This window comes from Centroberyx gerrardi, chromosome 14 (assembly GCF_048128805.1).
Source record: "Centroberyx gerrardi isolate f3 chromosome 14, fCenGer3.hap1.cur.20231027, whole genome shotgun sequence".
Classification (NCBI taxonomy): domain Eukaryota; kingdom Metazoa; phylum Chordata; class Actinopteri; order Beryciformes; family Berycidae; genus Centroberyx; species Centroberyx gerrardi.
This window is the reverse complement of record NC_136010.1, coordinates 10,539,986-10,564,749: the sequence shown is the minus strand read 5'-3', so window position 1 is coordinate 10,564,749 and position 24,764 is coordinate 10,539,986. Positions and strand designations below refer to the sequence as shown.

The 24,764-nt window shown below is 41.1% G+C and overlaps 2 protein-coding genes across 3 annotated transcripts; both read left to right on the top strand.

The window, feature by feature from the left end:
- Nucleotides 1–2,775: 2,775 nt before the first annotated feature.
- elapor1 (endosome-lysosome associated apoptosis and autophagy regulator 1) lies at nucleotides 2,776–13,071 on the top strand. The gene is made up of 21 exons (XM_071919874.2): nucleotides 2,776–2,893; nucleotides 3,078–3,258; nucleotides 3,397–3,544; nucleotides 3,632–3,712; nucleotides 3,877–3,982; nucleotides 4,656–4,805; nucleotides 5,099–5,187; nucleotides 5,409–5,586; nucleotides 6,481–6,609; nucleotides 7,144–7,234; nucleotides 7,372–7,477; nucleotides 7,585–7,722; nucleotides 8,411–8,674; nucleotides 9,209–9,385; nucleotides 9,698–9,848; nucleotides 10,316–10,409; nucleotides 10,604–10,705; nucleotides 11,272–11,398; nucleotides 11,497–11,675; nucleotides 12,166–12,331; nucleotides 12,429–13,071. The coding sequence occupies exons 2-21, from the start codon at nucleotides 3,110–3,112 to the stop codon at nucleotides 12,513–12,515; spliced, it is 2,712 nt and encodes a 903-aa protein (XP_071775975.1). The 5' UTR covers nucleotides 2,776–2,893; nucleotides 3,078–3,109; the 3' UTR covers nucleotides 12,516–13,071.
- An 823-nt stretch (nucleotides 13,072–13,894) lies between these two features.
- On the top strand, nucleotides 13,895–23,915 carry mapk14a (mitogen-activated protein kinase 14a). Of its 2 annotated transcripts, none has more exons than XM_071919897.2 (12): nucleotides 13,895–14,278; nucleotides 15,929–16,058; nucleotides 16,301–16,359; nucleotides 18,202–18,313; nucleotides 18,499–18,528; nucleotides 18,905–18,952; nucleotides 19,051–19,165; nucleotides 19,286–19,357; nucleotides 20,780–20,859; nucleotides 22,016–22,094; nucleotides 22,435–22,608; nucleotides 23,245–23,915. In XM_071919897.2, exons 1-12 carry the CDS (start codon nucleotides 14,160–14,162, stop codon nucleotides 23,310–23,312), a joined length of 1,086 nt encoding a protein of 361 aa, XP_071775998.1. In that variant the 5' UTR covers nucleotides 13,895–14,159; the 3' UTR covers nucleotides 23,313–23,915. The 2 variants fall into 2 exon arrangements, with proteins under 2 accessions (XP_071775998.1, XP_071775997.1); XM_071919896.2 differs by lacking the exon at nucleotides 20,780–20,859 and adding an exon at nucleotides 20,207–20,286.
- The last annotated feature ends 849 nt before the right edge of the window (nucleotides 23,916–24,764 follow it).

Genomic DNA, 24,764 nt, shown 5'->3' with positions numbered 1-24,764 from the left:
TACCTGTCAGCCAAGATAAGCTACTGAAATAGCCTACTCTGTGCTTGCAAATCAAAAAGACCAGCAGCCAAAATGGGTTTGCACGACGACTAAACCGCTAAAAAGTGCAGCAAGCGCTAGGTCTAGACTATATGAAAATGCTTAATTATTTGGCTATAACAGACTATAATTGTGCATTTTTAGATGAGCCTCCACCAGCTCAAAGAAACATATCTACTTTCTGGCACCAACGTGAAATGTATTGCTCAGTTTTAACAACACTAACATTTTAGAGAATGCATGGCACTACTGGTGTGTGAACTATATTTCTCAAATTATATTGTTTGGGTATGAAACTGTGGTGAAAATGTAAAGGTATTACATGTCCCGTGAGTTACAGTAATAGGCTATAAGGCTCTCTTCACCAACGCGTCAGCAAATCCATCCACTCAACTGCCGCACCATTTATAAGCACGTTTCTGTTGCCTTCAAACATGAAACACGACCATAATAGAAGACTGATTAAATAAAGAGCATTCTGGGTTTACAGAGAAGCATTTAAGCGATCAATCAGAATAAAATCAGACACCTCATCCAGTCACCTCCCTGTATCCTCCTCCCCTCCTCCCTTCCGGGCAGCAGCTCCACCTGCGGCTCAGGTGTTTCAGCTCCAGCAGCAGAGCAGCAGTCTGGGAAAGCGACGATGCAGCGAGGCCCGATCCACCTGAGCCACTTTCTGTGGCTCTTTTTTGTTCCAGCTTATGCGGATTTGCCCATGTGCAAAGAGGTGAGGACATTAACACTGCTGTCTTTGTTGTGTTAGCCTATCATGGCGTGATTTGTCTATTCTACTTTGTTATAGCCAAGTTAATATCACTCATAGGCATGGAGTATAATGTTTCAGACAAATTTCAAGTTGCATAGATGTTTCATCAGGCCAATTACTAGAATTTTATAGAAGCAGGCTTGCTGTGCAGTGTAGATGGAAATTCTGTTCAAAATACATTAAAATATCAAACTTAAAGTTTAAAAGAGCAGAGAGCTGAGACATGTGGGAGTAAGGATAAGCCTGATGTGCTGTCTGGAAAATATTCATATGTAGGCCAAGATGATGTTTATTGTATACAGCATTTCTGACTACTTTGGAAGACAACTGACCTAAACATCCTTCAGTTAAAAGTACCAATGCAATGAAACTTGTCTGCTGCTTGCCATTTGCTTCACATCCGAAATAAGCCATTCATATTTTTACTGTAGGAATCACAAATAGTTTTGTTCAAATTTGTATCACTGGGAGATATCCTCTTGATCCTCTCTGCTCTTTATAGTAAAGCACATAAAATACCTAGGATTGGCCTCCCTCAGTTAAGTGATAAAGTGTGTGAAGTGAGCATATGTTAACCTAGCCGGTATCTGTTTGAAGCATTACATCATTCATTTAGCTGTGCTTCCTTTAGTGTCTTCATGGTCATGTGCTTGTGTTTTACCAGACCAAACACCTTCAGCAAGTCTGCCGCCTCTCCTCTGACCGACTTTAACGTCTAAATATTTGCATAACAGCAGCACCATTTGATAGTACTAAAATATTTGTTTTTTATCAGTATACTCTGAAAGTTACCTGGTAGTGTATGTCATAAAGATATCGTAGTGGTGCCTTATCGAGTGGCATGATGTGAAACCGTAGCTGTTAGAGACAAGTTACCACAAGAGACCTGTAGCCTTTCATTTCAAGGTGAGCGAGTGCAATTTGGGTTACGGACGCGGCAGCAGCTTTTTTCCCCAGGTGAAGTTGTTTTCTGACACTGCCAGTCATTTGACCATGAGACACACCGGTCACAATGTCCCGTTGCCTTGGTTTCCTCATGTTTGTATAAAGGAGGCGATGAGGCCCGGAGCGCATCTCCAATTTGATGCATTTTTACATCAAATCCTCCCGCCCGGACCCATGTTCATCTGATACCCCAACCACAGCTAATGTAGCAGCACTAATCAAAAACACAAGCTCACAGGAGCATTCACTGCTGCTGTGCTTTTGTTAACTATTAATCCCACGTGGCTGTGTGTGTGGGCTTCAATCTGCTAAGTGACCTTCTCGGAAGACAGAGTACACCGATGCTGACCAATGACCAAATGTTAAGATTATCCTCTCTGCCTACTCGGTATTCATGGCTCGTTTCACAAGGGTTAAGATCAACAAGATAAGCTTCAACATTATAATGCTGCACCCCAAATTACATTATTACTGGTGGGACCGTGTTTGTCAGACACCTGCTGTGAGTATCAAAGGCAGCATATCAAACACCTACACCAAAAAAGCAACATCTGAACTCCTGCTGTCTCTGTGGAGCAGCAATGCCCTGCAACAACACTGAAATTAAATGTTTACAGAAGGATTGGACTAATCAGCATTTTCCCCTGTTGGCAAAGTAAATAAACCCTGGAGGGAGTCTTACTGGTACAGAGTTGCCGCACATCCTTGATGAGGGAGATTAAGACAACAGGTGAGACGGCCTCCTGGGTAAATATTAGCCCCAGCTTTTATTTGGAAAGGAGGCTGGCCTGGTTTAGTGAGAAATTCCAACAGGTATAAAACAATCCAGTGGCGTATGTTGTGAGTAAGAGCCCAACTTGTACATTTTGCTGTGTCATATGCGTGCTGACTTGCATCCTTTATGTATTCTTACAGAGCTGCAGTGGATTTAAAAGAGAGCTTCTGTGATCCCAGCCTTGTTGACTTCATTTTTTAACTTTATCAAGCTGTGTGAAACCCCCATCTGTGTTCCCTCCTTGCAGTCAGATTACCACTTTGAGTACACAGAGTGTGACGTGCTTGGGTCACGATGGAGAGTGGCTGTTCCCAACAAAGCCAACACATGCACAGGCCTCCCAGATCCAGTCAAAGGCACTCAATGCAGTGAGTGTCCCACTTATTTTATATATCCTCTCCATGCCCTCAATGCATAATCAATGTGTGAATAATAGCCAGATTGTTACATTTGAATCATTATCTGTTTCTTACCACATGCACATCTCCATGCCTTTCAACTGAGACCGCTCTTCTCTCCCTTTGCCCTTTTTTTATTCCCTTCTTCCTATAGCTTTCTCCTGTAGTGAAGGGGAGTTTCTTGACATGAGGTCCCAGCAGTGTCAGAAGTGCGCAGCAGGCACCTACTCCCTGGGGACCGGTGTGGCCTTCGATGAGTGGGGCGGCCTGCCGACTGGCTTTGTCACCCATGGGATGGACACCAATGGCGGGGACGCCCACACAAACTGCTCCAAGTTAGTCTGCCTCACACATGTATTTTTTGACTGTTGATACATGTTTCACACATAATTCTGATCAAAGCCCTAACTATTTTCTCAGTTTCAAGAAGCTCGTCAAACTGTTGCTGATGTCTGCTGCTGATGTTTTTCTAGCTCAACCTGGATACCAAAGGATGATTTCATAGCCTCAAACACAGACGAGTGCAGTGCAACGCTGTCCTACGCTGTGAACCTGAAGAAATCCGGGACTGTGTCCTTTGAATATTCCTACCCGGACAACAGTATCTACTTTGAGTTCTTTGTAAGTGTTTTACAGTGACTCTCTGTTGTACGGTGGTTATGTTTAGGGTTAATATTTGGTGACCTCTGGCTCATTTCTCCCTCCCAGGTCCAGAACGACCAGTGCCAGTCTACAGACTCTGACAACCGGTGGATGAAGATGTCAGAGAGCGACTGGAGCCACTACACCGTACGTCTGACTGTAGCTTTAAGCACAAAGCGCTTCATCACACTTGTTGGCATGAGGCCTCTCATTTGTTGGAGAATTTGGACGTGTATAGCCCTCATTTTTTTTTTTATCTCTGCCTCTCTCTCTCTATCTCTTTCTTTCCTTCTCAACTTCACTCTGTGCAGGTACAGCTGAACAAAGGCACCAATGTGCTGTACTGGAGAACCACTACATATACAATGCTGGACAGTGCTGTCAAACCTGTGCTGTTAAGAAACATTGCCATCTCAGGTAGAAACAGAAAGTTGCTTAACATCACCTTTTCTTATCTCATATCTCAATATTGTATTAATTTAGGATCATTGATATCTGAATTCTTACTCCTAACCCCCCCTTAGGAGCAATAACGAGTTGCACATGAAAATTTACATCTGCATTAATTATAAGTGCTTGAGACTAATAAAAAAAAAAAGCATGATATCTCATTTGTAGATGGCTGCACACACACATTGCTGATAGATTTCTGAGATGTTTCTCTTTAATGATCCATTAGAGACTTAGAATAGATTGAATGCATGTTAAGACACAAGAGCTAAATGACAAGCATGGTATACCAGAAAAAGTCGATCCAAGGCTTGTTTCTCAGGTGCAGAATTTCAGAAGTTTGAGAAAATGTTCAAAATCTCAGGCTGATTTTAAATAAAACTCATCTCTGTGGAGAAGTAGAGGAGATCTTATTTAGGACATTGCTTTCCTCTGGGCTATTTTCTATAGTGTTCTTTGCCCAACTGGCTCTTTTCCTTTTTCAGTCTGTTATTAGTTATAGATCAGAAGATTCCAATTGCTCAGGTTGGAATTCACTGCGAGTGAAAACTTTGCATGAAGTAGCAGTTCTTAACGTCTGCACACTCCTCACCTCCTTTGTTCTGTTAATGATTACATGTTTATTGATGGTTTCATCCAGGGGTGGCCTATACGTCAGAGTGTTTCCACTGTAAGCCTGGCGCCTACAGTGCAAAACCAGGATCAGCCCGCTGCACCCCCTGCCCCGCCGATTCCTTCTCCAATAAGGGAGCCACTGTCTGCCACCAGTGTGAAAAAGACAAATACGCAGGTTTGCATTGCTAATACTTTGTTCACAAAGACCAATCATATCACTGACCAGTCTGTTTCTTTAACCGATTTTGTCTAAACTCTTGTGGATATGCTTAAACTTACAATCGTTTAGTACATCACACGTTTGCATGTCACCACACAAAGGCAAGGCAATCTACATGCAAATATAGACTGGTTGAGTGGATACAAAGTGTGTGTAGGGCTTGTGGTATCAGTGGATCTTAATGTGAGCTGTGTGTTTTCCCTCGTACCTGCCGGCTGTTCCCCCTGACCTGGCTTCTGTTTTTCCAGAGGCTGGTTCAGGCAACTGTAAACCAAGACCTGCGTGTACAAACAGTGACTACTTCTACACCCACACTCCATGTGATTCCAAGGGAAAGGTAATGAGGGAAAAGCAAATAACATATGTGGAGGTAGCGTTCACGGAAGTTCAGGAGAGGTGAACACTGTGAAAATCCTCTTTCAGCATAGTTCAGTCCGCAGCCATCTGGTGCAACTATTAGGTTTCCGTAAATATCAATTGTCTGGGCTGATTCTGTTTACCACAGAGCCATCAGCAGCATCTTTCATGTATTCATGTTTCTGCTGTTGTGTGTCTCAGACCCAGCTCATGTACAAATGGATCGAGCCTAAGATCTGCAGTGAGAGTGTTGAAGGAGCGGTGAAGCTGCCGGCCTCGGGGAAGATGCAGACTTGTCCTCCATGTAACCCGGGATTCTTTGTCACCAACTCCTCCACCTGCAAACCCTGTGCCAGCGGTTTCTACTCCAATGGAACAGGTGCAGATCCAGTACACAATGTGCTCCATCTACACTCCTATCTCCAAAATGTCAGCTTTAGCTTGTCGATTTTAGCTTGACCACCATGCATTTGTGAGTTTATCCAACATGGTTTCAAAGGGTTTCATCAGCACCAACGATCATAGAATTTCCCCAGTTCATTGAGGAGCATGTAATCCTTAATCCTTGAATTTAAGTTAAAACATGAAAATCAAAAAACTTACAAAGTTACAAGGTTTTCACATGACAACAGTGATAGACAGTATATGTAATGTAAGCCTGAAGGGCTTGTTTTGCAATAATGATGGACTCACTGTACCTTATTCCGCTTATTACATGGCTACTTACCAAAGATATCAATCATTTGACACAAAATACTGATTTAAAATTGTTTTATTAAAAGCTGAAGTTATTTACAAGCTTCTGCCAAAAAATAGTCCAGCAGGACTGTCCACAGTGACCAAGGAGTAACTTTTTGGCCCAAGGTTGATTAGAAATCGACAAAACCAACCAGACTTATTATGACTAGATGGGAAGCAGTGATATATGAAACAATGAGTGATATACGAAACCACAATCGTTTATTAACAGACCTCAGAATGCATTCATTGGCCAATCAGAATTGAGTATTCAACTAAGCCATGTGATAAATACATACAGTATAACACTGAAAACAAGTAAAAAGAAATTACTTGAAATTATAAAGTGATTCCACATTGACAGTTATGAATTTGCATGTTGATAAAAGCTGAAATGACGTGGATTTATTGCTGGATCGCTCTTATTGACGTGTTCAGATCCTCGCAGTAATGCCGCCACATTTCTGTTTTAACCAGTAGTTTTGACATGCACATACAGTATACTCTGACACAATAACACATCATGCGTTGACAGCCTGCGCCAAGTGTCCTGTTGGCACGGAGCCAGAGGTCGGCTTCGAGTACAAGTGGTGGAACAGGATGCCCAGCAACATGAAGAGCTGGGTCTCCAGTCAAGAATACAGCGACTCCGACCGCACCACAGGTGAGAGACTTCACTCATATACAAGACTGCACACTGCACTACAGAGAGGTCGACTATAACAACCTCACAGTATGTGCTGAATAATAATCATCATCATAAACCCATAAATAAAATCATGAAAATAACCTGCTAAGCTGCTTTACAGAATCATTAAAAGAGGACAAAGGATAGCAAAAATAGCAATACTCAAAAAGCAATTGTATATAATAAGTATGTATATCTAAAGTAAGTATGTATATGTAAAGTAAAGTATGTAAAGAATGTAAGATAAGGAGAAAGAGAGGGGGAGCGCCCTGTAGGATCAAGAATAAAAGATAGGACACAGCTTGTAAAATAATATAATAAACAAAACATAAAGGGATAAATTGGGACATTATACTAAAGCCTCTTCATAAAAGTACGTTTTGAAGAGTGATTTAAAAGATGCTAGTGATTTGGCTAGCCTTAGTTTCTCAGGACAGGGCGGTCCGAAGCCTCAATGATTTTGTTTGTGTACATTGTAGTATGTTATTGTTGTGTTGTTTGTTACGGCAGCATGGGAAGTAGCTGGAGAGTATATCTACACCATCTCTGGGGAGCAGGACTCAGACTACATGATGCTCTCACTCAACGTCTCTGGATACAGGTGAGGTGGAGCAAGACACAAAAATTACACATAAAAGTCTCTCTCTCTATATGTATATGTATCTACCGTAAATGTTAGCTGTTATGTGATGTTACACCTGTAAGAGAGGTTTCATGAAATGCAATCTGTCTCCCAAGGCTGCCTCAGTCCATGGCCAAAGACAGCGAGAGGAGTGAACTATCTCGGATCACCTTTGTCTTTGAGACCAAGTGTACTGCTGATTGTGCACTTTACTTCATGGCGGTGAGGGAAACATCACAATGAATGTCTTCAGGGTGTGATCCCAGTATAAAGAAAAAGTTCAGTTTGACATGAGTATGAATATCTGAAGCGAGTGTGTTCCTCCCCAGGGTTATAATCAGTGGAATAACGATGTGGTGGAGCAGTGGAGCGGCAGCAGCAGGAAGCAGTCTTACTCCTACCTGATCCAGACCAACTACACCACCAGCTTCACCTGGACTTTTAAGCGCACAGGGCAATATACCACGGTGAGACAGAACCACACGCCCCAAATATCACTGTTGAACTATGACAACACCACAATTAACCTTAAAACAAAGCACAGACACCTTTAAAGATCCAGTGTATTGATTTCAGCTCAGTCAGGAAAGGTTTGATATTGATTTCTAACACAATGAGCTTTGTTTTATTCAGTTTTGATGGTCAGATGGTACAAAGCTTGTAGGACTGAGTGAGAGCCGAACCTCCCACTGTATACCAGTATTTCTATCTTTGCCGTACAAATATCCAGTGTTGGAACTTCGGCACCCAGCAACAATGGAGATTTTGGCTATTTTGACAAGTAGCTGGCTGGCTATTGTGTGACAGAATATGGGGCACCTCATTATCTATGCATACTATTGACCAATCAGACCATTCATTAAAACGTGGGTGTAGGTGACATCATTTACACCAGGAAGTAGATTGGAATTCTAAATCTATTCGGTTCTGTTGACAACCAGAGGGAGAAAAAAATCAAAATAATTTGGGTAATTTTACATTACCAGGTTCGTTAAATTATACCATGACATTGAGAAATGCAACTGTCATTGCACTGGACCTTTAAGAAAAGCATGTTTCACATTGCATTATGAATGGAAACCCAAACTGACTGTCCCACTGTGTGTGTAGAGTGGCAGAGCTGTCGATTGGTAACTAGCGCTTCCCTTTCTCCAGGAGAGAAAGTACAGTTCTGATGTTGCCAAGATCTACTCCATCCATATCAGCAATGTGATTGGCGGTGTAGCCTCCGAGTGTCGGCACTGTGCGCTGAGGTCTGGTAAGACCGGCTCCGCCTGTGTCCCCTGCCCAGCGGGACACTACATGGTCAGTGGCACCGGAGTGTGTAGGAGCTGCCCACCAAACACCTTCATCAGGGCCGAGCAGCCTGTAGGAGAGGCTGCTTGTGTTCAGTGTGGACCGAACACAAAGAGGAACAAGGTAAGTAAACTCAACTCAAACTTCACCTTGTTAGCTAAATTTCCATGTCATAATATACACCTATTTAACAGTACATGCCAAAAACACCATACCTTTTTTTTTTTTGTTTTCTTGTATTTTTATATCAAAACACATTACTTCCTGGAACAGTCTATCGTTAATGGTTACCTCATGGTGTACCATTAGGCGGAAATAAATTTCCAGCCAATAAAACCATCATAGATTTTTGAACAATCCTGGCTCTGTTTCAACAGGAAATACATCAAATTAAGGAAGTATGATGCTCTCAAAATGACATTTCATGGGGACTTTAAGATGTCAGTGTAACTTCATGTACTCAACTCTATATATATATCTATATCTATATCTATATCCATATCCATATCCATATGCGTATCACTATATTTTAACTGAGGATATACAGTACATTTCATTGAATTTTTATAGCTCATCTACTAAGTGTGATGTGTAATCATGAGCCTGATGTCTCTGGTATATTTCTATTCATATTACTGATTTCTTCCCACCCTGCAGGCCCACTCAGCTTGTCTCAGTGACTGTGTGTTGGATGTGCAGAGCAGCGGAGGAGCGCTGCTGCACTATGACTTCTCTCCTCTGGCCAACGCCACCGGCTTCCAGAGCAGCCCGCGCTTCACCAACAGAGGCCTGAGATACTTCCACCGCTTTAGTGTGGGTCTGTGTGGGAAAGAGGTGAGACCTTAACTGTGGAATCCCAGTCCTGACATAAATAAATAAATAAATAAATGCACAAAAAAATAAAGGAAAAATACATCCTGATGCTGAGGGAAAAAGAAATCCATGTACGGCGATAAATAATACAATTAATTTATGGATGAAAAATAAATGTCTTTATTTTATTTTTCCTGCTTAGTTAAGAATTTATTTATTGTTTTATTTATTCATTTATTTCCTGATTACTTTGTGCATTTATTTATTTATTTATCTATCAATCAGTATGTCAGGATTGGGATTTTGTACTGACACCCTGTGTTTGTCTTACAGAGCAGAGCGCTGGCAGCCTGTGTGGACAATGTGACAGAGAGTGGGAGGGAGGTCAAAGGTTACGTCTGCCAGTCCACAGTGGTTCCCTCTGACATCCGGGGCCAGAGTGTGGTCTCCTCCCAGCCCTTCGTTATCGGTGACACGCTCATCGGTACGGGCTGAATGCTGCTGCATCCATTACTGCAAATAATAGGCTTGGTTTGAATTTCAGCAACCAATAAACTACTAATTGATTGGCTCTTTTAAAACAGACCCAAAAACCTTTCTCTCTGCAGAGAGGTATTTTCTGCCACCTGATAAATAGTTTCCCACTTATTTTACCCCAATTACATAGCAATTTGCAATTTACTTATAATGAAAAGCATGTTATATAAAATGCATTACTCTTAATATTATTATTACTACTAGTAGTAGTGCTGCAGCTTCTATTACTATTGCTACTACATGGGTTAGCATCTGTTGTAAAGTCTGACAAGGTGTAGGATCAACTGAACTGACTGAATTATACTTTTCAAATGACATTGTGCATTAAATTTGTGTGCATGAACTACATGAGGTTACGATGTGTAATTCTGGTATAGAGTAAGTCTACAACGTATCTTCTGTTTCTGTCTGCAGGTGTAACCACTGATAAAACCCTGAGTAACATCTCCTCTCTGGAATCATCATTCCCCGCTGCGTCCAGCCTGCCAGACGTCATATTCTACTACAGGTTACTTAAATCATGTTTCATTTATTTTAATTCATTCATTTTCAGTCGTATATATTCAACTGTAGCTATTTGACGCTGGAAGTGTATTGTTTAATTCTAAAATTAAACAAATGCAAAAGTAAAAATTACCTTTAATTTCTAAATATACCACATGGTTGAAGTTGACACCTTTACATTCCACCTTATGTGTGCAGGTCCAGTGAGACGACGCAGGCGTGTAAAGATGGCAGGTCGACCACCATCAGACTGAGATGCGATCCCACAGTGACGGCCAAAGACCACATCACCCTGCCAAGGTATCTGACACCGTGACTGCTCTGAACTTCTGACCTCTGAAGTCATCCACACATTTAGTTTGGCACACACACATCACAGCGGATAATACTTGGCACCAGCTTCCCACATACTGACCTCTCTGACTCTGAACTGTGGACAAAGTGACCTCTTGGGGATAATTTATGGAACTACAACTATACTGTCTAAAGTCTGGGTGGACAAGCTTCTGGCTTCTGTATGGAAGAGGATTAGAGCCACATGTGAAAAATGTATTTGAGTTCTGAGATTAATCTTAGAATTCTCAGAATAAAGTCAGAATTCTGAGATTGAAGTCAGAATTCTGAGAAAAAAAGTCAGAATCTCAGAATTCCGAGTTTAAAGTCAGAATTCTGGGAATAAAGTCAAAACTTAGAATTCTGGCGTTATTCTTGGAATTCTGACTTTAATCTCAGAATTTCAGAATTCTGACCTTAATCTCAGAATGTGGACTTTAATCTCGCAATTCTCACTTTATACTCAGAATTCTGAGATTAATCTATCTTCCGTATTTCTGACTTTCTTGCCTCTACTGTGTTTTCGTCCACAGTAAATGTTCGGAGGGGACGTGTGACGGATGTTCCTTCCACTTCTTGTGGCAGAGCCAGCATGCCTGTCCACTCTGCACCAAAAACCACTACAGAGAGATTGTCAGTGCATGCATTCAAGGAATACAGGTAGTGCTGCACAGGCATTGACATATCAATAACAAGTTATTAAATGCTATATTAAATGCTATATGACTAAACTATTTGTGTGTGTGTGTGTGTTTCAGAGAACCACCTATGTATGGCAACAGCCCCTGCAGTGCCACGGTGGGGAGTCTCTACCGGCACAAAAAGTCAGCGCTTGTGTGACTCTGGATTTCTGGCTCAAGTTTGGCGTTTCCACGGGAACGATCGCTGCTGTGCTGCTCATCAGCATCAGCTGCTATTTCTGGAAGAAGACACGCAAGTAAGACTACTGAGCTGTGCCTCTGCTGTCCTTTAGTGCTTGTTGTTGAACCACTGATATACATATTTATTTATTTTTTGTGACAAAGCTTTTCTTTATTTTTCTTCCATATGAGTGATACAGGCACCTTGACAATAACATCAGATAGAAAAAAGATAAGAATCAATCAGAGTAAATTGCAGGGTACATAATAGATACTAATAGATAATAGTACACACGTATTATTTATTTATTTATTTATTCTTTATATTTGTGTTTGTTTAGAGATGGTCTGTTATGTACCCTGATATACATAATTTGAGTTTTTTTCAGCTAGTCTGTATATAGTTGCCATTTACATCCAAGATTCAATTCTTATCAAGGTGATTATAGTAGAAACAAAAATTAAAGCTAAAACCTAAGCTATGAGTGTGGAAATTCAGAAACCATAAGAAACTGTAACCTGTCAGAATCCTGCAGTTTGTAACAGATGATCATCCTCTGTCCTCAGGCTGCAGTATAAGTACTCCAAGTTGATAATGACCTCTGGGGGTAAAGAGTGCGAGCTTCCAGCTGCAGACAGCTGTGCAATCATGGAGGGAGAGGATGCAGAGGACGACCTCATCTACCTCACCAAGAAATCCTTCTTCACCAAAATCAAGTCCTTCTCAAGAGAGGTCAGTAACCCCGTCCCACTCCACTAAAAATAGCTCATGTTGAGAAGACACTCAAAGCATCTATTCATGCTAGATGTTGTTATCAATGTGTTTTCAGAGGACATCGGATGGATTTGACTCGGTTCCGCTGAAGTCTTCATCTTCAGGCCTGCCCAGAGATGATGATGACTCCGATGACCCTTAAATTAGAGGAGGAACAGATCCTTCTATCAAACCCTTCTACCAAGGCACAGAAGAAGTGTTACATGAAGGGTTTAACATCAGTGCATCTCTGATGGATGATCTCCATTGGGTCAAAGAAAACCCAAACAACCTTTAGGTTTTTAAAATCAGAGATATCTTGTGAATGCATTTTATTTATTACACATTTATTACAAAAGATATTGGTTCATTGAGGGATTTTTAAAATCATGTCACAAGAGAAGTTTTTATTTAGTATCATTTGTCATATGTTAGGTTATCAAAACAAATACTAAAATACAAAGTCTCCATATTGGGGATATTTTTTAAGTCCAGGCTGTCTTTCAAAATTATCTTAGAATCATAGAGAAACTGTTGACGTTTACTTTGGAGTAATGCTCATAAAGTTAATTTTTTTGTAGATGTGTGAACTTGTGTACATTTTACTGTGAGTGTGTATGTCTCATACTGCATTGTTGTTGTTTTTTTATTTAAACTCAGCCATCCTATTCTGTTGTTATGTTGTTATGTCTTTGCTATGAATGTTTATGAATGTTATGTTTAACTTAAAACTTTGATAAGCTATTCTACTGCACCAAAGATTAAGGTATATTTTTCCTTTATTATGAAATAAAAACATTCTCTACAACAAAATGTAAACAAATATGTATCTCTAGGAATTACATGAGACCTCTAATGCTGCCTTCAGGTGCTCCTTGTAAGCTCCTTCTTCAAAGTTGGGAATCAGTCGTAAATATGACTTGATGTGCTTTCAAGTGCTCTTTATCATACATAATAATAAGATGGACCTTCTAACAAAACCAGTTTTTTGGTAGCAATTTTAAAAATCAGATGGAACAGAGCTACTTTGCACTGCAGCTGCAGTCAAAAGAAGATAATGTCATGACATGACAACTAAAGATTAAACAAAGAGCAAAAATAGAAACACACAGTACTAATTATTTATGTAGAATGCCAAACAATTCTATAAATTATACACAGATAATAATACAATACATAATTTTTACCATCAGTTGTTGACACAGCTAAAATAAGAATCAGTCAGAGTAAATTGCACAACGTTTCCAGTCGTTTTTACCACTGTTGGGCTTTTCATGTGCGCTCAACTCCGAACTGTGTAATGTACGGTAGCCCTGAGGGTCAACACACAACAACATTTCACAAAACACAACGACATTTCACAAAACACAACAACATTTCACAAAACACAACAACATTTCACAAAACACAACAACATTTCACATAACAGGGCCACCGTAGGGTAATGTTTCCGATAGCACCTGAAAGCAGCATGAGTTTCTGGCCTCGTCTGTCCCCTTGGCTCGAGAGGATCATCTCGCGAGGTTTCATGACAATGTTGCAACAAGCGGGGCGAAATCTCGGGAACTGCGTGCAACTGGAGCAGGACAAATAGCGTTTTAATTTTTACAACGTGCATGCAAACAACGATTCTGCAACATTTCGCGAAGAATACATAGATTAGCGAAGATTCTGTACAAACGAGGAACATTTCTTAGGTGTTGGTTTTATACTTGGGGAAACTTAACTCGGGCTGCACGGCTCAAACTAGGCAGCCACTTTACAGCAAGGAAAAGCAGAAGTCAACTTGGTGGGTTGTTCTGCAGGAATGTCGCAGAAAGAGAGACCGAACTTTTATCGGCAGGAGGTGAACAAGACGATTTGGGAAGTGCCGGAGAGGTACCAGAGCCTGTCTCCCGTCGGCTCCGGAGCCTATGGATCCGTGTGGTAAATCCCGTTTCTTATGAGTGTGTAGCCTTGTCAGCCCCATTCATTTAGACGAGGCCTGCCCTGCTGCTGCTAAAGTTAGTTAGCTCTTCAGTTCCACTACCTAGCTAACGTTAGCTAGCAAGGTGGAGCCACGATGTGCTTTTGAGCAAGCAAACTTATTTATTTGTGCTCGTGCTCTTAACGGCCAGTGTATTGACTTCATATTGTCCGCTTGTAAGAAGTTTAACGAGCCTCATTGCTCATATCTAACGTTAGTCTCGCTAAACAACGTTGCAGGAAACGGTGAAGTTATAGTAGTTACAGAAACCAGTTAGAAAAGTAGGGAAGAGGTTGAGATTCTGGTTAGTGCGCATGTTAGATTAGTGTTTCTTTTTACTCGCATATATGCTGTTTCCAGACGTTACTGTAATGACATTTGATAAGAAACTCACATTTATATTATGCTACACTGGTCCCACCACCAGTTGATGTAGTCGAGCTAGGTAGGATGAAGTTAACAGATTGCGTAATGTGTTAAGGATGACAGTGTGTTCCTGTGTCAAACTTGACAACTACACATCTTACAGATACATTGTATAGATAGCTCTACAGATAGTATTTTAAGAAACACCATATCTGCAGCAATGAGGCGTCTGCATTAACAGTCGGGTAGAGATCCGGTAATTTAATAACACCGAATGATTGTTTTCCTGGTAAGGTGGATTTCCCGAATGCTGCTTGGTAACAGGATAAGCTTTAGCAGGATGGGCGTTATAAATTCAGATGGACCATTTGCGTTGGTCTGGTGATTAAATAGGTTGTGCTAATACTATCTAGGACACAACATTGTCGGCATTAAACTGTTGTTTTAGTGGGCAGATGTTTGTTTTGCACATGGAAGCAGACAGCTGTGCTGTTGCTAGGCAATAAGATAATCTGTTGCTGGTCAGATTACCATCAGCTCGAAAGTGCACTGAGCATGTTGTCTTGTTTTTTTTGAAACAGCACACTTGACTTGTATTGTCAGTGTTGACATGGAGTCTGCCCTAACTGCTGTGAAACCATTTAATTTGTAATGACACTATAGAGCTTTAATTTGTATCTCTGTTAAAATGGATTTGAATGCTGTTTAGACACCACACGCACATCAAGAAATATCCATTAAAAACACTAATCATCATTGTATGTTGCTGTCTTAGAGGACTCTGTTGTCTGGGTCCCAGCAGTAGTCATATGCCACTGCTTGGAGTGTCCGTACCCATGACTGTGGTTTGGCTAGCTGAGGTTTACCAGCAGGAGGAAGTGCTAGGGAGACAGTTCTCCCTTCAGTCCGTCTGACAGACTCCAGGCAAGGCTGGTCCCAATGTGCTGAGAGATGACATTTTCTGCTGATGTCGCCCTTTTCCCCAGCCTTCAGCACCTCTTACAGCACCTAATTTGGTTTCAACAGCAAACTCGGCCCACTCTGAGCCATCTGAAACAGCACAGGTTTTCTCATTTGCCTAGAAATGACAGCCTTGCTCTACTAAAACAAGTCTGCAACATCGTTCAAAGTGTTCAGCAGATGTGTTTATCATTTATGGGTTTAATTCTTGTTGCATGGGAGAAGGATTATTATGAGACACATATTGATTAATAATGATGAAGTCTATGCCCCTTTTTTATCAGTTCGTCATATGATGAGAAGACTGGCTTGAAGATAGCTGTGAAGAAACTCTCTCGGCCATTTCAGTCCATCATCCACGCCAAGAGAACATACAGAGAGCTACGGCTGCTTAAGCACATGAAACATGAAAATGTGAGTCTCTTTCTGTTTTCCCACTGTTGTGTCCTTAACTGAAAGGTGTGGCTCTATACCGGCATAAAAATGAAACAAGGCTCTGTGCCTTGATACCTGCTTTGTTTGTACTGATCTGGTTATCCAATGCCTCACAATGTCTGTGCTTCAAAAAAATTTGCGGTACAGTAAGTATGTTGTTAAGTATGTTGCCCATTGTTGTTTGCGTTGGTGACATGGCTGTTATTTTGTTGTTGTTGCAGGTGATTGGCCTCCTAGATGTCTTTACCCCTGCTACCAGTCTGGAGGAATTCAATGATGTGTAAGTTGATCGTTTTTTAATATCTATATTGTAATCCCTTAACCTGAAGTTTCCCTCCCCACCTCCATTGACTCAGGGTGTCAGTGTAGTGAAACATTTTCTACAATATACTGCCTGTAGTTTCTCTGCAGCAGACAACTGTGGCCGTGCCTGGGAAACACCTGGAGGCCGGCCAGTAGACTAAACAGAGAGGAATGTTTCTTAGACTGTCCAGTCTGGTAGTTATTCAATCACTCACAGCTACAACAGTAGTTTCACCTCCAGCTTCCTTCCCTGTGCTGTCCAGATTCCTGGCTTTGTGAAACATAGCCTATTTGTTGGCAAGCAGGCCCTTTATTGTTTGTTGTTGTTGAAAGTCATTGGAAATGGGAAGTGGACAGCTAGACGGTGACTCAGTCCTGAAAAGTTCGCGCCGCCTCCCCCGCTGTGTGTGGATGCCAGAGGCAGAGTGTCAGACGTTCACGCCTGGGCCTGCAGCAGGGGTGCACTGTGCTAAGCCCCGCCTCTTTTTTACCCCCGTCATACCCCTGAATAATCTGACTCCCACCCGCAGTGCTGCTTAGCTACATGACTATTTCACATCTGACGTCAGAATGAGCTGTTGATGGCATTTTTTTTTACAGATTTTTTGCAGAATAGCAATATGCCCCAAATTTCCATTCATTCCCTACTCATTACTTGTTCATATTAAGGATAGAATGGTACTTTGAAGAAGAATGGACCTTTTCCTTGCACTCTCAGCAGTTGTTGCCCTGTTTGTGTTGCCCCACTGTCTCAGATTAACATGATGTCACAGAGGACTGGAGGCTATACAAGGTCACTCATGTAGACTGTGTGTGTGAGACTGGGTTTATGGGAGAGACAGTGAAAAAAGTAGACAGTCTGGAAACAGAAAGTGGAGTGGAGCTTTTCTCACACGACCTAGAAGAATAAATGTGGAGTCAGAGGTTGTTCACCCTTCAGCTCTGCTATTTTCCGTCCTTGCACATCTGTTTATCTGACACATCTGCTGGAACATGGGAAGTGTTCTGCATGCAGTGTGCTATCCAGGAAAAACCTAGGATATTATGCAGGTGCTGTAACTGCGGTTCCCCTCTAATCTAAAAATATAGACTGACTCACACACCGCCATGGCAAGGCTCCTCCGAGCTCCGGCCCTCCTCCTGTTTCTATAGGAGAGAGGAAGAGAGGTCAGCGGATCAAGAGGGATGAGACGTCACTATTTATATACTTTTTTCCGAACTCTGGAGTGCGTCTGTGTCCCTGTGTTGGCTTTTGATGTCACGTAGAGGAGGGGCAATGAGGACAAGTTCAAGCGTAACCATGTGCTATTTTAAGGTCTCACTGGCTGCTGTATGAGAATAGAAGGGTATTCATGAAAGGGTATCTGTTGAGCAGCAGCCTGACGGAGCCAGTGCATGGCTCTGTGCGTGTTTTGGCTGAAAAACTGCTACTGTAGCATCCTGTTCTCGCCCTCCTCCAGAAGTGCTTACCACCGTTCAGGCTTTCTAAACGCCGTTGGGATTAGATTTGAATTATCCACTGATGCAGTCCCATTAAGCCCACTTATCTAGGCGTGCTGTTAAATGACATTCCATTTGTGAAGGGCTCGGCCTATTACGGCCTCTGGAGAGGAGTGCGAGTGCAAAGAAGTAGCTGTTAAACCGGTTTGAGCTCACACAGCCGTATGGAAAATTAGTTTCTGACTGCAAAAGACTCTCACTGCAAAAGTAATAACGCTCATTTATGTCCATCTTGCCTTTTTATGAACTGAGAAAAATATTGACCTGCCTTCCAACAGCTGTGTGGTTTTATCTGTGTCATCTCTTTTGTGATTGGCAGGTATCTTGTGACTCACTTAATGGGGGCGGACCTCAACAACATAGTGAAATGTCAGAAACTCACAGATGACCATGTGCAGTTCCTCATATACCAGATCCTCCGGGGGTTAAAGGTGAAGCACCTTATTATGCTTTGTAAACAACACTTAAGTTGGACTAATTGCAAGAGCAGTGTTTTGCACATTGTACTGCAGTGTCACACACCTCTTAGCATTGCAAACATTTCTGTGGTGGTAGATCAGTACAACTCATAATTGATGATGTAACTTGATGCCGGCGCTCTCCTCTGTCTCCTCAGTATATCCACTCAGCAGACATCATTCACAGAGTAAGTGCCACGTTTGATTTTGTCCGCTGTGATTCAGCCGTGAAATGGAAAATGGTCACTTTGTCTCTGACCCAGTTTGAAAAAGAAGTGTGTCAGGGTTTTATGGCATCTTCCACATGGCAGAATCAGGCCTGTGTCTTGTGCAAACACTGAAGGGAAGGGAAGTCGTAAACAGGACCTTTATGTTGCACTGTGTTAATAATGTAATACTGCTATTTTAACCTTAGAACAAAGGCAGGCAGAGTCAGAAAGTAGTAATATCACACCAGTACAAGATTATGTATTGTGTATGTATTGTTACAGACACATATCCAGAGTTAAGCTCATCACCTGAACATAAACTACACTAATTCACGGTTGCATTTTCTCCCTCCAGGACCTGAAACCCAGTAACTTGGCTGTGAATGAAGACTGTGAGCTGAAGGTCGGTGAACTGCAGCTCTCATTCAAAACGTCCTGAATCTGCCCGGTGTCCGGCAACGCTGAGGTTTTTGCAAACACTGACGCTTTTCCTTTTCTCAGATCTTGGACTTTGGTTTGGCGCGGCACACCGACGATGAGATGACTGGCTATGTGGCCACCCGCTGGTACCGTGCCCCAGAGATCATGCTGAACTGGATGCATTACAACATGACAGGTAGAGAGAGACTTCTGTTGCTTGATTAGTGACTTTCTGTTTCCATATGTGTCGTGATAGAAGAGTTTTTTGTCATTGTGGAACGCTAAAATCTCAAGTTTTTCTTTTCCTGTGTTTCAGTGGATATTTGGTCAGTGGGGTGTATTATGGCAGAACTTCTCACTGGAAGAACTCTGTTTCCTGGTACTGACCGTATCCTTTTCAGTTGAGGATATATAACCATACATCTTCACCCTCTGAGCTCCCATAGTGGGTTGGTGAGACTCTGACACACCTTTTACATAGTTGTGGAAGCACTGATTTATGATGCTTACAGCTTTTTGCAGGTACAATAGCAGAAACTGATCTCCGAGGCTTCTTTTCTATGTCTTCTTCTAATAATCTTAACTCTTCTAATGCTTTTTCACTGATTTCTGCTTCACTCCTCCTACACGACGCTGCCTGAAATGTGTTTTATAGTCTTTATAGATATAATGCAGTTGCCACCTGTTGCCACACTCCCCCTCTGGCTCAACACATACCCTCTGCTGTAACGTTTCCGCTGGCGTGTTTCAACTCTTCCAATGTTGTCAGTATGCATCCTTGGCCCGGGTCCATTTTCCACCTACACCACAACTAGTCTTTGTATGGGCATATTAATCCGCAGTCTGTTTGTCCTTGTTGTTTTGTTTATCTTTCTCTCCCCCTGCCAGTGTTTTCACACTAACAGCTGAGCTCTTAAGTAGCTATACAGCAGGGTTGCACACCATCCCCTCTCTGTTTTCCTGTTGTGAGCTGCCAATGTAAAATTCACGCTGCTTCCACAGGTTACTTTGCAAGTTCTCTTTCCGCTCTCCTCTGTACAATTTGAGATGTGGCTTTATAGAAACCGTTTTCTTGTGTCACATCTGGTGTGTGGAATATAGTGAATATATACTGAAAGTAAATATCACAGATCGTTCTTGGGTCATATTGGTTTCACAAGGCAGATAAAGACTAACGAGTCAGATTCCAAGGTCTCCCTTGTCCAGCTCCTGGTCTTCCTTTACCGTGTGCTGGTAGACATTGATCAGTTGAAGCTAATCATGCTGCTCGTCGGAACGCCAGGGCCCGAGCTCTTGATGAAAATATCTTCAGAGTCTGTGAGTTCAAAGTTATGCAAGGTCTTTTTCTCCCTAAGTTGCCAAACATTCCACTCTGCTGTGCATCAATGTGTGATTAATTATCTGCTGCCCAATTTTCAGCATGCTTTGCACCCTTCGACTTTGTGGGTTTGTTATAACATGCAAGACTTGGTTTCTGCCTCTTTACCTGAGTGAATGAAGTGATATTTGCCATAAGATTATTCTGCCACAGGTGATTAACTTGGGTTCTGTCTTTCACCGACTGACCCGATTCTTCTTTAATCTCATAATGTAAAGCATGTTGTTGTGTTGTTTCCTTCCTCTAAATCTGCCGACCCCTAACCGGCCTCTCTTCGCTTTTTTCTCACACGTTGCTTCAAAGCTTGGAGTTTCCTTTTCACACCAGCCTCGTAGGGCAACTAGAGGTTAGCCCACACAGTCTTAGATCGAGAAGCTGCTTCTTAACCAACTCTGCTCTATCGCTATACTCCCCTTGACCCAAGCCTCGTAGATATAAACCAGCTTCAGCAGATAATGCGTCTGACAGGAACGCCCCCAGCATCTCTAATAAGCAGGATGCCCAGCCATGAGGTGAGCAGGATCCACAGTTGCTTTCTTTAGGCCAGACCAGCAGACCAGAACAGGACTTCAGGCCTTCTGTAGTGCTCTTTCCCTGGGCTTGTAAAGCAATGCTCTTGCTCAATATCCTTTATCTATGCAAAACATCCCCTGCAAACAGTATAGTGATTAGTGTTTGATAATAACATTTCCATATACAGAATTCAGTAACGCTAACATTTGGTGCCAAAATTGAATTACACTTAATTTGATTTAACTGAAATTGTTTTTAGTAATGAAGCAAACAATTTTTTTTTCTTTTTTAACTTTAATTACAGTAATTGAGTGGTGTTTGACATGCTTGCTGCATGTGATTGTAACAATGACTGCCATGAACTGCTCCTAACTTGTTGACTAAAGCAGCAGTCATAACAGTAGTGAAGGCATTACTATGCTTGGCCTTTCACTCAAACAAGCAATAACAAAGCTTGTTTTTTTTAGAATGACTTTGAAACAGTCAAACATGCACAATGTGTACAATGAATAGGCTTCGTAAGATCTACAATAACAACCAAGTTCCTGCTTATGATGGTTACTAACCACATTGTGCTGTGTTAAAGATACTCGGCTCTGAGGTGTTCTTTCTTTTTTTGTTCTCTGTTTGCACATTCGTGAAATCTTTGTCTTACCTCTCAGCATTACTCTTTGTGTGATTCACATATAATGTTATTGTTTCAAGTAATAGGATAAATGTCATTCTGCAAACTAGACTTATCTGTTTTCTAATGAGGCACAATATGCTTGGTAAAATTAATACACTGGAATTTGTTTTTGTGTCACTGGTGGAAAGACAAATTGACAACTCAGAGTTTCACAGTACTCACTGACAACAGGGCCTCATATGTAGTGTAAAGTTACAGTTTAAGATACAGAGTAGCTTTGAGACCAACACATTACTCTGCATGTATACATACAGTATCTATGTACATTCAGTATTATGGCATACAGTATAGTTGCAGCTGTCGAGAGAAGTGTAGTGAGTGCGTTGCAGTCTACTAGGAGCTTGTTATGCTGAATAGAATCAGTCGCTTAAAATAATCTGCGCATTATCGAACAGACAATACACAATGTGGGTGACATGTACGTAGCTCCTAGTGGGAGTTGACCTTTGAATTACATATTTTCCCAGGCCAGGAACTACATCAACTCCTTGCCACAGATGCCCAAGAGGAATTTTGCTGATGTGTTCATTGGTGCCAACCCACAAGGTAATACCAGAAGAACCAGGCTTTTCTGAACAGAGGGTTTTATTGTTGAAATGGTTCAGGGCCTCTGAAGTGCTTTTTAATTTTTCACAAAATTCTCTTAACACTGCATCCTTAATATTTTCTGGCCATACTATGACTGATGGTGCTTGATATTATATGATGAATCTAAACCTCGGTCAAAATATTGTATACAACAGAGTGAGTAGAGGCAATGTTAGGCTTTATCTAAAACCTCACAGTTGCTGGTATTTCACATTTTTCCGCTAAGATGATGACACATGGACTGTAAATACTGTTTGTGATGCAGCTATGTTTTTCTTTTTTTTTTTTTTTTTTATAGCTGTGGACCTTCTGGAGAAGATGCTGGTTCTGGACACAGACAAGCGGATCACAGCGGCCGAGGCTCTGGCTCATCCCTACTTCGCCCAGTACCACGACCCAGACGACGAGCCTGAGGCCGAGCCGTACGACCAGAGCTTCGAGAGCCGCGAGCTGGAGATCGAGGAATGGAAACGTATGTGTAATCATTACTAAACGGTGTAAATCTTATAATGTAAAAACAAAACAAATCTCTTAATGGTCTGAAAGTATTCGTTTTAGTCTTGGAATGAACCTGTTCATGGGACAGGATTCCTATGCAAATCTGTAGAAATATGGAAAATGTATTTGATAACTTTCAGGTCTTGAAAAGCTTGAAAATTTGTATTACACTGAGCACCACCCAAAATCCTCAAATTGAGTCCTTGAATTTAACAAAGTCCTTGAATTTAACAAAATTGAAGTTTAAGTACTGGAATACCTGGAGAATAAGCCTGTTATGTGGGGAAGTGTTTAAAAAGACCTTGAAATAAATAAATAAAATGTTTGCAGTGTTTGACAGAATGCAAGTCAAAACATAGAAAAGGAGACCAAAGTATTCTGGGAAAAATGACTTAAAAGCATGTGAACCTGTGATTTAAACCATTGATGGTTGTTTAACATGCAGTAAGGTTTTCTTAAATGTTTCTTGCTTTTGTATGGAGTCCTTTATGAACAGAAAAATAGTGGTGGAAAAAGTAATTGAATGTCTTTGAATTTGATTTAATATCAACTGTATGGACCCTGCTGATATATATTTGGATTTAATATTTGCATTTTCTCTTTCTTACAGGATTAACCTATGAGGAGGTGGTTAGTTTTGAGCCGCCTATCTTCGATGGAGACGAAATGGAATCATGAGACGCGCTACACACATCGACCCCAGCATCCAGCGATTTGAAATCACCGTGAAGATGAGCATTAGTATTACACAAACTCTCAGACACAGTTTTATCAGAGTGCCTACAAATCTTAGTCAGTCTTTAGCATCAGAGAATACATTTCTCCACGATTCGTTCTTGTAAGGGGATCATTACCAAAGTGGGGATAGGAAGAGCTTGACCAATTATCATTATTATTATTTATGAACCACTAATATTAATGGTCTATTGCTGGAAAATGTCCTGCATCAGTTCTTGCCGATAGCTGAAATTGTTTTATATTCTTCTGAAGTTTTTTTATTTAGACTTTGATGACTCTTCACTGTGACACTCAGAACATGAGATGCTGAAACATCCGGACCTATAGCTGTGCTATTGTGCGTTACAAATTTGCTATTGAATAACTTATGAATTGCTTTTAGTGTCTATCGATTGAAAAAAAAAAAGGAATATGCTAGCCTGCCACTTGCTCTGCCAAGCTGTCACACATAGCACTGTGTCACATGCATTTGTAAAATGACCGTTGAATGATCTTTTTGTCTCAATTATCTACGTCAAAGTTCCCATCTTTAAAAAAAAACAACTGAACTTTGGAGGGCATTCAGACCTGTGAGAGAAGTAGGATTTATGTCTGTTAAATGCTTTTAGGTGTTTTACAACATGAGGATGTGCCTGTTTTCTGTAATCACTGACTGTTCGGTGCTCACCAGTAGAAATTCAGACATATTTTCTATATTGTTTATTTTAATAGTCTAGTAGCCCTGAGTCAAGCTCCTTTCCAAGGTGAGGAGTCTTGTCTGAATAGAAAACTAAAATAAAAGCCCTAGGACTCCTTTAACATCCATATTTTGGCTACATATTTAAATCAGATGGAATAATCTGAGCCTCTGCCGTTTTTAAGTACAGTGCCATTCAACAAGGCACCAAAATAGAAAAATTATGTATTTGTGGGTACATGATCTACTCAAAAATATGTAAATATCTGTTCCATATATTTTTTTAATCTTTGACTTTTTTGTGGTTTGTTATGTCATTAAGCAATCACTATTAGCATGTACATCATTTAAAGTCCTTGTGTGTGTTGGTTTACAGGAATTTGAAGTGTCATGCTAAAACTGCTAATAGAAATACTGCTTAAATGTCTAAAAGAATGAGGGATTTAGATGTATTTATACTTTGTGGAGGTGGTATTTATAAACAACAATCAAAAGACCCCCTTAAACTATTTTCAGTCCAGCAGAGTAACTACTATCATCACGCCTTTGTTTATCAAAATAAAGACTTATTTTTAAGAGTCCCAAGTTTTTTTCTTTTAAATTGCCAGCTGTTCTTCCACAGGCATGTTTCACCATTTAAATTCAAAACTATTTAGTATCAACATTAGTATTGATCGTCAGTGAGTAGACTTGATATACAAACCTGGGGTTGTATT